Source organism: Heterodontus francisci, chromosome 6, assembly GCF_036365525.1.
Source record: "Heterodontus francisci isolate sHetFra1 chromosome 6, sHetFra1.hap1, whole genome shotgun sequence".
In the NCBI taxonomy this organism is placed as follows: domain Eukaryota; kingdom Metazoa; phylum Chordata; class Chondrichthyes; order Heterodontiformes; family Heterodontidae; genus Heterodontus; species Heterodontus francisci.
In genome coordinates, this window is record NC_090376.1 from 68,109,113 (window position 1) to 68,122,172 (window position 13,060).

Consider the following 13,060-nt stretch of genomic DNA (forward strand, 5'->3'; position numbering starts at 1 on the left):
TATGGAGAGCCTATGCAGCATCACTTGAAGTGCATGCAGGAACTGCACATTGACATACACAGGATGCATGTCACTCTATGTACCCTGGACCAGTCAGTAGCACTGATGGTGCAGGGATGTCTGGAGGGAATGCCAGGTGCTCCCCAACTGGTGCTTCCCTCCAGCCATCTGGAGCACCAGCCAAGGGCTGAGGATGTAACCAAGGAGGATGAAGATGCCACCCCCTCATGGGGCGCCATTATCGTCTTCAGCCTCCTTGGCCTCTCTGACAGAGGCAGCATCTGTGCAGCAGGCCCAGTGATGGAGGCTGCCCCTGCAATGATTCAGGTGCAACAGTCTCAGGAGATGCACCTCCACAATGAGGACAATCACCATGTGCATCTCAGACTGTCTCCACCTCCTCCAAGGCTACAAGGGAAGCACTACGTAGAAGCTGCCAAGCGCTGAGGCCACTGCATTGTGTAGAGCACTGAATGAGTCACTGGGGTGTCTTCTTCCAGTAAATGTTTACTGTTTTCCTTTATGAGTACCATGTCAATAATAACACATGGAGCAAGATATGTGAGCCTTCTTTTATTAATGGTGGGACAAGAAAAGAGGTATTGAAGTGGTGAAGGAGAGCAAGGGTTCATCCAATGGTGACGGTGAAATCTCTGGGCAGATGTGCATCCTTCATTGGCAGTAACAGATTACTTGTTCCAGGCTGTGTTTTCAATGAAAGTACTGGCAGCTCAGAGTGAGTTTCAGATTATGCCGTTCCTCCTGAATCTGAGGGGCTCAGTTGAAGCTTGCCGGAATCAGATGATCCCTGACTTTCGGCAACGTGTCCGTGGTAAAAGATTTTGAGGTCTGTGATTGGTTATTTCAGGGACGAGAAATTTCCCATTGGATTCTTCTTTGTGACCAGAGTGGCTGTAAAAAAATTGCAATCCAGTTTCACAGCTGACTGGTACTGGAAGCAGAAACAGCAGTTTCTGAACTTCGGACAGAATCAGGGTTTTCCAGCGGGTTGCAATTTTTTTTAAAAGCCCGCCAGAAAAGCCCAAATCTGTTCAAAGTTCAGAAACTGCTGTTCCTGATATCAGCAATGATCAGAAAGGGGGGAGGGAAGAGAGGGAGAGAGAGAGAGAGAGAGAGAGAGGGAGAGAGAGAGACAGAGAGAGGGGAGAGAGAAGGGGAGAGAAAAAGAGGGGAGTGAATGAGGGGGAGAGAGAAGAGAGGGATGGACACAGAGGGAGGAGAGTGGGAGAGAAAGAGAGGAGGGAGATGGACACAGAGAGGGGAGAGATTGAGGGGTGAGAGATGGACACAGAAAGGGAATGGGATTGACAGAGAGGAGAAAGAGGCAGGAGAGAGAGAGAGATCAAGATCACTCTTGACAAATGGGCATCTATCCGGATTCTCTGCATCACTACATCAAGTGGGTGGGCAGACATTGACTATTTGTGCAAGCAAAAACAATGCCAGGTATTTCACTAAATAGGGAGAAATGCATTTTAACTTGGACTTTGTTTTGATGGCATTAGGTTGGCTATACATTTTATTTGCAGATTAACTGTCCCCATGTCTGTGGTACAACATGTTGGTGCCTATCCCTGCTGATGTTAATGACATCCTGACAAGACCCTGGAGCCCGGTGTTGGGCTAAGGCACTTCCATGTGCAGCCTGGGCAGCTCGGTGTTCTACATCTTCCCCCTCCTCCTCCTCTTCCTCCTGCTCTTCCACATCCTGCTCCTCCGATGAGCTGTGTTCTTCCAGGGCCTTACCCACTTCAAGGTGCACACCTCTCTGGAGGGCCATGTTATGGAGAGAACAACAGACCACCATGATGCACAAGACCCTTGCAGGAGTGTACTGCAGGGCACAACCCAGCCAGTCCAGGCAACGGAACTGCATCTTCAGCAGCCTGATGGCCTCCTCATTGGTGATCCTAGTGAGCAGATGGCTCTGGTTGTATTGCAACAGTGCCTCTGTCTGGTGCTCTCATAAAGGGGTGGGAAACCTTTGCTTCAGGAAATACCTCTTGTCCCCTAGAATCCATCCACTGAGTTTGGGGAGTGGAGTGAAGAGCTACAGCAGCCTGGACTGGTGGAGGATGAAGGAGTCATGGCAGCTACCAGGAAAGCAAGCACACACATGGAGGATACTCTTGTGGTCGCAGATCAGCTGAACTTTTGAGTGAGTGGAAGTCCCTCCTGTAGATGAACCTGACTGGCTGACTGGGTGCCACACGAATGAAATCAATGATGCCCTGCACCCTGGGGCATCCAGTGATAGCAGTGAAACCCACTGCCCTCTGTGCTTGTGTGGCATATGTCTGGAATTAAATGCACTGCCCAACTTTGGCAATCGGATATCAGTGACCTGTGAGATGCAGAGTTATGCAGCCATATGCGAGATGCAACCAACATCCGCAGCTGATCCTTGGAAGGAGACAGAAACAAAAAGGTTCAAGGCCACAGTGACTGTGGCAGCTACTGGCAGGGCATGGCAACCAGTGCTGTGAGGTGTGAAGTCTTCGATGATGAGTGCACAGATCTTTGTGCCCATCCTCGGGGAAAATCGCAGTTTCCTGCGGCACTGGTTCTCCACCATCTCCAGGTAGCTCCGTCTTCAGCAGTAGATCGTATGCTGAGGGAATGGCCTCTGTGTCTTTCCTGCTCTTTGTTTCTCTCCTCCGCCTTCCTGATGCCTGGGGTTCTGCCCTTCATGTGTAGGGTGTTCCTCCTCATCACATCGGACAGTCGTGCCCCCATTGCCAGCTGTTGCCGTCCTTGGGTTCTGGTGGCTCCCCAATTGTGTTAGGCAGCCTTGCCCCCTTCTCTTATGCCCTGCGATACCAGGAGGGCGATAACCCCCTGCGCAGCCCAAGTGCTTACTGTCCACTGTCCCCCAGACCTGCAATGAGCCAAAGACACCTGTCTCCCAATAGCAGAGTCCCCCTCTGCATGGTTCACCCTTTCATGGGGCCCAGCTAATTCCCTGAGGTGGCCATGACTGGCTCCCCACTGTGCGTCCACCTCCATTCAGCTGGTCTGTCCCAGACAGCGCATGCAGCCCATGTGCCCCCGTAAAAATCACAACATGCCCCTTAATGAACTCTCAATGAGCTCTTTAACAATCTTAATTAGCCTTCATAATGGATCAGGCAGGATCTCTTGGCTGCCCTTCGCCCGCCCTGGTGAAACTGGCCGCCCACTGGAAACAGTGTCGGGAATCTGGTATTCTCGATCCCTGCCTGCCTTCGTTCCCACCCCGGCAGGACCCGAAAATTCAGCCCCGATGTCAGGCTAACTGGCCTGTAGTTCCATTTACTCTCTTCTTCCTTTTTTGAAAAGCGGTGTTACATTTGCTAAATTCCAAGCCGCAGACCTCATAAATTTCAGTGGGGTCAGCAGTGCAGACCATGGGCTGAATTTTAGGGGGTTCAGAACTCAAGATGGGTTCAGATGTGGAAAGGCCCACAGAATTGCAACGGGAGGCGGGGGTGGGGTGGGGGTGGGGGTGGGGGGGCAAAGGGACGGCACCTTCCCGATGCATCAGAATTTAGTCGGGGGCAGGATAAGCTATTTAAGGGCCTCTTCCTTCTGCAGCTGGGATTTAACCAGTGGTGAGGGTGGGGGGCCTCCACCACACAGGGAAGTTGCCCATTAAAACGAGACGACCACCCTGCGGCTTGGGTGGGGCCCTCCTCTGTGCAGAATCTGTGGTCCAGGGAGGGCCCCCTACCGGGAAACCCCCCCCCCACCATCACTGGGGTCTGCCAGCTCTTGGTGGAGCTGCCGATACTACCGAGATGCCGGCCCTGTGATTTGCTGGCAGCTCTTGGAGGCAGAATTCCCTTCTTTAAAGGGACGGGGATCCCAGCGCCGGGCATTTAAGTGCATGAGTGCCATTAGATTGCCCGGGGGGGGCACTCTGAGATGCCAAGGCGAGGTTCCCTTCGCCTCTTTGGCCTGGGAGCCCTGCCAATGCCACAAAATTCAGACCCACTAGTGGATTTCATTCCAAGCAGTTGGAGTACAGAGACACAAAACACAGTTCAGAATTTCAGGACCTGAATTATCTAGAAGTCTTTTACACATGGTAGGTAATATCTCCTTCTTACAAATACACAGCTCTCTGATGACCAAATGGTTAAAGACAATTTCCTACATCTTCTGAATGGTGTGATTTTAATGTAGGTCTTAACCCATTGAAAATAAATGGGTTTCTAAATTAAATGGATTAACACCACTGTTAACTAACATCAATCAACAAATCTAGCTCGCTACTAAATCAAAAAGGCCAGAAGTTTCCAGGTTTGATTCTCAAGTCACTGATGTATTAGTTGATCTCAGCTGAGGCAGCATTTAGGGTGCAACTGTCAGCCTTTTTGCTCCACAATTGAATGAAAAGTCAGGGTTCTTTCTCCTGTTTGCTCTCCAGTCATTCCTGTTGGCAACTGCATGTGAGTAGACAGGGGACGAACAGGCTTGACTGTAATGCCTCCAACCATCTTGACTCACACATGAAGAATGGTTACTTGAGTAAGCATCTGGGACCTATTGAATTGTACCCCAGCATGAATAGTACCTTCAGCATAATTGTCCGGAATGTTACTTTATAGAGCTACTCTAAATTGTACTTACCAAGTTCAAGCTCAATTTGTTCTTCAACAGGATAAATTAATTTTGGTTTAAATGGTTCAACATACTCTGTGAAGAAAGAGGAACATGATATTTATTAACAGATCTTATTTTTTAATAAAAAGGCTATTATAATACATTTAAAAAGAAAACACTGGGGGAGAAAGCAAAGAGCCTAGAATTCTGAGGCATCCACTCTCTCATTGCAAATGTGGGGAATGTCATCCACCATGTAGCAAGGTGCAAACCCTATCCCAAATTGTAGGAAGGGAGTCACTTGCATAATTGGACTTCAATTTCCACTTGTAAATCTAGCATTCCACAGCCAGAAAAAAAACTTACAAAAATCTTCAGCTCTGAGGGGAGCCATTCTACCTCCACTAACAAGGTAACCAATTACCTCTGGATCAATAAAAGCAAAATACTACGGATGCTGGAAATCTGAAATAAAAACAAGAAATGCTGGAACCACTCAGCAGGTCTGGCAGCATCTGTGAAAAGAGAAGCAGAGTTAACGTTTCGGGTCAGTGACCCTTCTTCGGAACTTCCGAAGAAGGGTCACTGACCCAAAACGTTAACTCTGCTTCTCTTTTCACAGATGCTGCCAGACCTGCTGAGTGGTTCCAGCATTTCTTGTTTTTACCTCTGGATCAATTATCTTCACTTGGGTACAGAATTCACAATGGCTCTTGGCTGGAAAAAGTTTCACTGAGGACTTATAATGCGATCATGAACACAATTCTTGGAGTAGCATTGGAGTTCTCTTAGATATACCCTCTTCTAGAGGGCATGTGGGAAAATTGCCTAGTTCCCACCCCAATAGAACTGGGCATCGCCTTATACCCCGCGCCAGTGAATATTCTCTGCTCAACCAATATTTCAGCCCTTTAATGTACAATTTTTTCCATAAGTCAAAAATACTCTTGAATCAAAATGTTATTGGAGAAAAGCTGAGCAAACAACCAGCAAGCTTCCTCTGAAAGAAGCAGATAGCATACAGTTATTCCTAAGTAGCTATCAGTACTATGTCCCTGTCATGTAGTTGAATTACATAGTTTGATAGTAATTATTACAATAGGATTCTAAAGACAGAAATATATTTGTTTTGCTTTAAGTTTTGTGACACCAATAAAGAGCAGTTGTTTGATGGATATATTGTTACTCAGATTTTTATTGCAAGCAGGAGAAATGGTCTCGAAATTGCGAAGTCTAACCCTGCACTTCACTCACAAGAATGTGCTTCTGTCATCTGGCAACATGGATGCAAAAAGGTCATGAAGTGACATCGGGCTAGTAATTGGATAGGCCCAGCCTTTGGTCGCGGGAGTCACAATTTGCACCCTGCCCACACCCATGCAACTGGCTGAGCGGATCCTGCACTGCTTCCTACTCCTACACACTTCCTGTGGTCTCTGCACTTAAAAGAGGGTCCAAGAACGTTGTTGCAAACCACTTGGTGCAGGCAGCCTGCTCTCTTAAAGGCATGATGTCCCTCTTATAGGGAAACTTCCATGAACAATATTGCTGCAATTTAAATTATGGCAAACTGAACACCAGGGCACAGAGAGGGTTACAGAGTGATGGATGTAGCGCAGGAGGCCATAGTGCTAAAGGTGGGTTGGAGGAGACACGCCAGGTTTCTGCAGGGGACCAGGAGGACCTCAAGGACTGCCCTCAGAAGGGAGTGGGAGCAAGTGGTCAGGAATGCTAACTCTTGGAGTCTGGACCTGAGGACCTGGTAGCAGTGCCACAAGAAGTCTAATGACTTCATGCGGTTGTCCAGGTCAGTGAATGCATTTTCATCTGATATCTCCTACCCACAGCTCCAACAGCCTCTCACACTGTTCAATGTATCACATCATCATCACTCACCCAGCAGCACTCCCTGGCACACAGAACTCATACCTATATCCAGATACTCCATCTCAACCTCAAACACCTACCGATGCTGCCAGCCTTTTACACATCTCTCACTGCCTCCACATACCTCCAGCTATTCAGTTATGACAGGCAAAATCACCCAAACACAGTGCAACACAACCACTGACATTCTGCCCTCTCTCTTGCAGGACAGGGTGGCACACAATAGAAGGGAGCAGAGAAGAACTGGTGGTGGGACAAGGACATAAGCATTTCCTGAGGCCTATGGGGGAGATGGTTCGCTGGATCATGGGGCTGGCTGCAACAGTGCTCATGGCATCCGAAGTCACTGAGAACATTGAGGATGAAGGCATGTTTCTGTCTTACGCCTCTTCTCAACTCCCAGCACACCCTCATCCTGCTATCTGGCATGATGAGCGAGCTACTGATGGTGTCATCATAGACTGCTTGCTTCTCACTCCACCCCTGCCTTCCCTCACATCAAACTTCCACTTCTGATTTCCTGCTTTCAGACATCCAAGAACTGCCACCTGGCCAACTGCAGGAGCCCCAGGGGGAGGAGAGAGGGCAACAGCACAGCACTGATGAAGAGGCCCTGTCACCTGATCTGTCACTCACAGCCACCAGCTCATATACTGGCATTGCACGTATCTTGGAGGCGAATGTAGAGTTGGAATCAGTACATGGTGATTCATCTGGGAACACTGCAACCAGTCCTATGGGAAAGGATGATTCATGTTCCAGGACAACAGAGGGCGAGGTCACAGACGAATACTGCTGCAGAGGACTCAGATGAGGACCTCAAAGGGGAGGCATACAGGAGAACACTGATGGACATGCATAGCGAAATGCTGGGTGCATTGACTTGCCTTCCATACAGTCTTTGACATAGTCAACAAGTATGCAGGAGCCCAGCTCCAGTTTTGCCAATGGGATGGCATCTCCCTGTTGTGCTGCAGACCCAGAGGCACTGCCATGGCTGCCCCATACCTGTTACAGCCTTTGTGTGGACAGGTCACCTACTCCTCAGCAATCCCCATACCACCCCATACCCGCGCAGCCCCACTAACACCACCACCCCACACCCCACCCTCCCCATGAGGATATGGCACCACACTGTGGCAAAACCAGGACCTCAACACAACACTGTGTATAGTTCTGGTCACTGCACTAGAGGAAGGATGTGATTGCACTGGAGAGGGTGCAGAGGCTGGAGCATTTCAGCTATGAAGAGAGAATGGATAGGCTAGGGTTGTTTTCCTTAGAGCAGAGAAGGCTGAGGGGGGACCTGATTGAGGTATACAAAATTATGAGGGGCATTGATAGGATAGATAGGAAGAAACTTTTTCCCTTAGCGGGCGGGATCAATAACCAGGGGGCATAGATTTAAGGTAAGGGGCAGGAGGTTTAGAGGGGATTTGAGGAAAAAAGTTTTCACCCAGAGAGTGGTTGGAATCTGGAACACACTGCCTGAAGGGATGGTAGAGGCAGGAAACCTCACAACATTTAAGAAGTGTTTAGATCAGCACTTGAAATGCCAGAGCATACAAGGCTACGGGCCAAGTGCTGGAAAATGGGATTAGAATAGATAGGTGCTTGATGGCGGCACAGACACAATGGGCTGAAAGGCCTGTTTCTGTGCTGTATAACTCGATGACTCTGCAAAAACAGTCCCGAGTGTTTCCAGAGACTTTGCAATTGGAAAAAGTTCCAAAAAGAATTTTACCTGCAATTTAGGTGCCTGCAGCTTTAAATAATGCTAGTGCAAAGCCCATCTTGCAGCTTTATGCTTGCTGTTTACAAAATGAACAATGAAGAGGCTGTCTGTACATGCCGTGCCCAAATTTGGAAACCTGGCATCACATTAGCCAGTTGGGCTGTGTGACACCAGGATGGCTTTGATCCAAGGCCTTCCGGCACATGCAGAGGAACCCTCCAGCCTCCACTCTCCCCCCTCATGCACCCTTCTCCTTCAGCAATGCCACGCAGGCCACACAGGAAAAGTGGTGCAAGGCCTCTATAGTGCCATGAGGCAATTTTGCTCCCTCCAACTTTAGATTTGATTCAAACAGCAGAGACCTTTTCATCAAAAACTGAGAGCATGACATCTCTCACTGTTATCTAACTCTCTCTGAAGTTGCAGCACTCCTTCAGTTTTAATCCCAGCATCAACATCAAGCCTGCAGAGAGGGGAGTGTTGTTGTATGAAGGACTTCTACTTGGTTGGGTCCCAGTGGAAAAACTTTGCTTATCTTCTCTCCTTGGATCATGACTCCACTAACAAACACCAAGCCATTGGGCTGAATTTTAACATCTAAAAACAATTGGGTTGGTGTTGGGTTAGATGTTACATTTTTAAAAATCTCAAAACCGACCCCAACCCACCTCCAATCGCCCACTTCCAGGTTTAATTTAAGATGGGAGAATGGGGTGGCAGCAACCCATTCCCAGGAGGTAGGTTGGCCATTTAATATTTTTAGTAAGACTGGCAGCCTGCTTTAACCTCCCTTGCAGTTTTAACAGGCCTCCAGAAACCTAGCACCTGAAGGAGACAACAGTTGAGGGAGGTGAATACAGCTTCAGGAAGTATCTTTACAGCACTGCTTGTGTATCAGATAGAGCAGGAGTGTTTGGCCCTAGCCACCCACGCTTCACATCCCCCCATATAAAGACCCCCAGTGTAGTAGAATGAACTGTCCCAATCACCCCCCACCCATGGTTGGTGGTTTGGATTTATCTGCCCCTACATCCTGCTCTGGAGCCCTCCCTGTCATTCAGGCTTACTTCTGAGTGGCAACCCTGTCAAGGAGAAAACATGCAGGAGTTAAAAATCCACAACATATGGGGAAACCCAAACTTCTTACCTGAAACTCTGCCCCTTCACCTACACAACCCACCCCTGATAATATCCAAGCCATTATTCCCCAGATTGTTCCTGATCTCACCTCTTCTGGAGATATTCCCCTACACCGCCGAGTTTCTCATCCCCACACAGCTCATTTCTACCTGCTCCCAAAGATGAGCAAACAGGACTGTCCTGGTAGATTGGGATTATCTGGGTCGGGCTGCTGACATCTTCAACAGCCCTCAGTGGTGGCAGTTCCAGCCCCAGCTAACCTGCCCTTCTAAGGAGTAGCAGAGTTCAACTGAAGCCCAAATGGATGAAAGGAATTCATTTTATAAAGTTTCCAGCTCCCACTGGGGCCACTCCAGCTCATGCCAGAATGTATTTTGCATAATTAAAATTGTCAGTTTGATATTCTTTAATGATAAATGTTAAAAATCTACATTAGACTATACCTTTGACTTTCAGTTTCAGTATTCTTGTAACATTATATTCCACTCCATCATTTTCTAGAGGGAGTACACATGAGTAATATCCAGCGCTCTTTTCTTCCACTTTCTGAATGGTGTATGTAGTCCCTATGTGGACATTATCCTTGCAATCCTGAAAGATACAAGAACATTGAGGTGGTATTTTTCACCTGAACCATCTGAGTGGATACCTGATGGAGCTGATCTCCTGCCCATTGTAGAAGTCACCCAATTCGCATCCCAATGATTTTGATGAGATACAAATTGAGCAGGTTCTGCAACAGGTGAGTGACCCGCTCTGCCAGATTATCACACAGGTGATGAAAATAAAAATTTAGGCCCAATTATTTTCTTAATATTCTCATGAATAACACTACCTAGGTATGCATCATACATGTAAATAATCAAATATATAGCTGATAGGGTACTTTTCCAAATGCTTTTCTGTTTCCACAGCAGATTAACATAACTTACATAACATGGCAAGAACCTAACTCTTACATTTCTTCTTTTTTGACAGACTGGATTTTGTCTTTTATAATGCGTTATATTTATAATACTCTATCACATTCTCAGTTTTAAGTGTTTAATAAATAAAATACGTATTTATGTTTTAAATATTTTAAGAATGCTACTTTTCATGATTTAAGTATTTTGATAATTTTGAGCATCCTTGCAAATATTCTTGATATACTTAAAAGGGTTATGGAATTAACTCTGTGTCACAATTGGTGTCACCTACTTCCATCCTGTCTATTTGAATCTGCTTAAGTAATAGGCATGATGTAACAGACATACATCTGCTGTCATAAGAAACATGCAGGTCGGATTACATTGCTGCAGTCTGCTCAACCTGCCAACATTCAAAATGTTGGGCTCACTGAGCAGCAATACTGCTGCATTTAGAATTAAATTCAAATTATTTTTTTTTTAAAACTACTTGCATCTTCAGCAAATTGTTGGTTGTGGAATTACAATGATAACAATTCCACCATCACCAGTGAAACATTAATGGAAAGGTGGAAATAAAGAACGAAAGAAAGAATGAACCTGCACTTATATTGCACTATATTTCATCCTCAGGGTGTTCCAAATTGCTTCACAGTCAATGAACTATTTTTGAGGTGCATTCACTCTTGTTACGTACTAATGACCACAATTTCTTTAAGAAATGTATTTTTATGACTGCAAGTATTGTCATCTCTTTAAGGTAAAGTTTTTTTTTACTTTAATGGAAGTATTTATATTTTATTTAGTCATTTAACAAATATTTTTGTAAAACTTGAGCACATGCTTTATTAATGAAAGCAATTTAAAGCCATAAAAAATTCAAGTCCAATCTATAAGATAAATAAGCACACAGAGTATGAAAATGTTTATACCTTCAACCATATAATATTTTCATCCTTACTGCTATAATCTTCTAGTTTTGGACAGGGCAACATAATTGAACTTCCAACACGTTGACTGAAAAGATACACATTACCACGACACAATCCTTTATTCCTGTGTACATTCAAAGTTATACCTGCACTCGTAATATTATAAGTTCTATTTCTGTAAACAGAAAATAAGCACCATAAAGTTAATAATATTATAATTATTATTAATATGCAATCACAGAAGAAGCCAGCATTTAGCTTGTTTGAATGCTTCTGTCTGCTTATTCCTGCTTCATATAATACTGTTAAACAGCTTTAATCCATGCACAGTGGCCCCAATATTTTCTCAGGGCCTGGAACAGAACCGGAGGATGGGGGGTAGTGGGAAAGATTTTGCATGGGAAACCCGGAAGTGTGGAGAAATTAACCACAGGCTGGCTTTTAAATTTTTTTCAACAGTTTTCCCTCCCAACAGCCGCAGATTGACATTGCGATGATGGGGGTAGGTAGAGGGGCCCAGATCAGGCATCAGAGGTGGTTGGACATTGCCAGGGTGGGGGTAATTGGACATTGTGGGGGAAGATTGGGGAGTCCACTCATGTGGAAGTAAGTTTGTTGTGTCTGGAGAAAATACTCCTGCTCCTCCTGGTCCACAAGCAGTGCAATAAAGACACTTACCTCAAAATAGTGAATGTAACTCTTTTATTCAAAAAGAGAAGGAGACAGAAAGAAGGAAACTACAGGCCAGTTAGCTTAACATCTGTCTTAGGGAAAATGTTAGAAGCTATCAGTAAAGACGGTATAGCAAGGCATTTAAAAAATTCAAGGTAATCAGGCAGAGTCAACATGGTTTTGTGAAAGGGAAATAATGTTTAACCAATGTATTGGAATTCTTTGAGGGAGTTACAAATGCTGTGGATAAAGGGGAACCAGTGGATGTATTGTACTTAGATTTCCAGAAGGCATTTGATAAGGTGCCACATCAAAGGTTATTGCGGAAAATAAAAGCTCATGGTGTAGGGGGTAACATATTGGCCATGGACAGAAGATTGGCTAGCTAACAGAAAACAGAGGCCGGAATTTTATGCCACCCCAATGAGCTGGATGGTGGTGGGGTGGTGGGGGGGAGGGGGTTGCGTGGTGGCATAAAATGGAGCGGGAGGCTCCGGGAGGCCTTCCCAACCCGTTCCCACATCCACTCCACTTTACGTAGGGCGGGGTGGGGGGCGAGAAATGGGCCGCCCGCCATAGGCCAATCAAGGCCCTTAAGTTGCCAATTAATGGCCACTTAAGGGCCTTCGCCTGCCTCCACGCAGATTTTATGTGTGGCAAGCGGGTGCCCTGGAGCCAGGAAAGGCCGCCCGGGAAAAGCTGGTGGCTTCTCAGCGCCCCGTGGGTGGGCCCTGACAAATGAGCACAGGGTGCCTGATTAAGGGCCATCCCCGCTTCCCCAACCACTCCCAGGACCCAAGACGCTCCCCTTTCCCCCAAATAACCACCGTTGCCTCACCGGGGCCCAACTGATTACCCCTGGCAAGGCAACCCAAACTTACCTGGACTCCTGGCTCCATGCACTCGGTTGGGCTGCAGTCCCAGCAGTGGCCACCGCTCCCGGACGATTGGCCGGCAGCTCAGTGAGGCGGGCTTTCCTCCCTCAAGTGGGTGGAAGTCCGACCTCAGAACAACTAAAGCCTGGGGACCCGTAAGATGCAGGATGGATCTCCAGGATAGGCGGAAGCTGGTTCGCCACTGACTTTTACGTCGGTGGCCAGCTCCCGTCTGCCCAAGGTAAAATCCAGCCCAGAGAGTCGGCATAAATGGGTCATTTTCTGGTTGGAAAGATGTAGTGAGCA

General features: G+C 46.8%; 1 protein-coding gene across 7 annotated transcripts in view; it reads right to left on the reverse strand.

Moving 5' to 3' along the window:
• LOC137371364 (interleukin-18 receptor 1-like) overlaps positions 1-13,060 on the reverse strand; it is a 70,913-nt gene that overhangs the window by 35,304 nt on the left and 22,549 nt on the right. For all 7 annotated transcript variants that reach the window (XR_010975210.1, XM_068033834.1, XM_068033837.1 and 4 more), the window contains 3 exons: positions 11,208-11,382; positions 9,811-9,958; positions 4,633-4,698 (listed from right to left, as the gene is read on the reverse strand). Coding sequence is in view for 6 of the 7 variants with exons in the window: in XM_068033834.1 (XP_067889935.1) it covers positions 4,633-4,698; positions 9,811-9,958; positions 11,208-11,382 (389 nt within the window). In the remaining variant the exon portion in view is untranslated. The remainder of the gene's footprint in view (positions 1-4,632; positions 4,699-9,810; positions 9,959-11,207; positions 11,383-13,060) is intronic.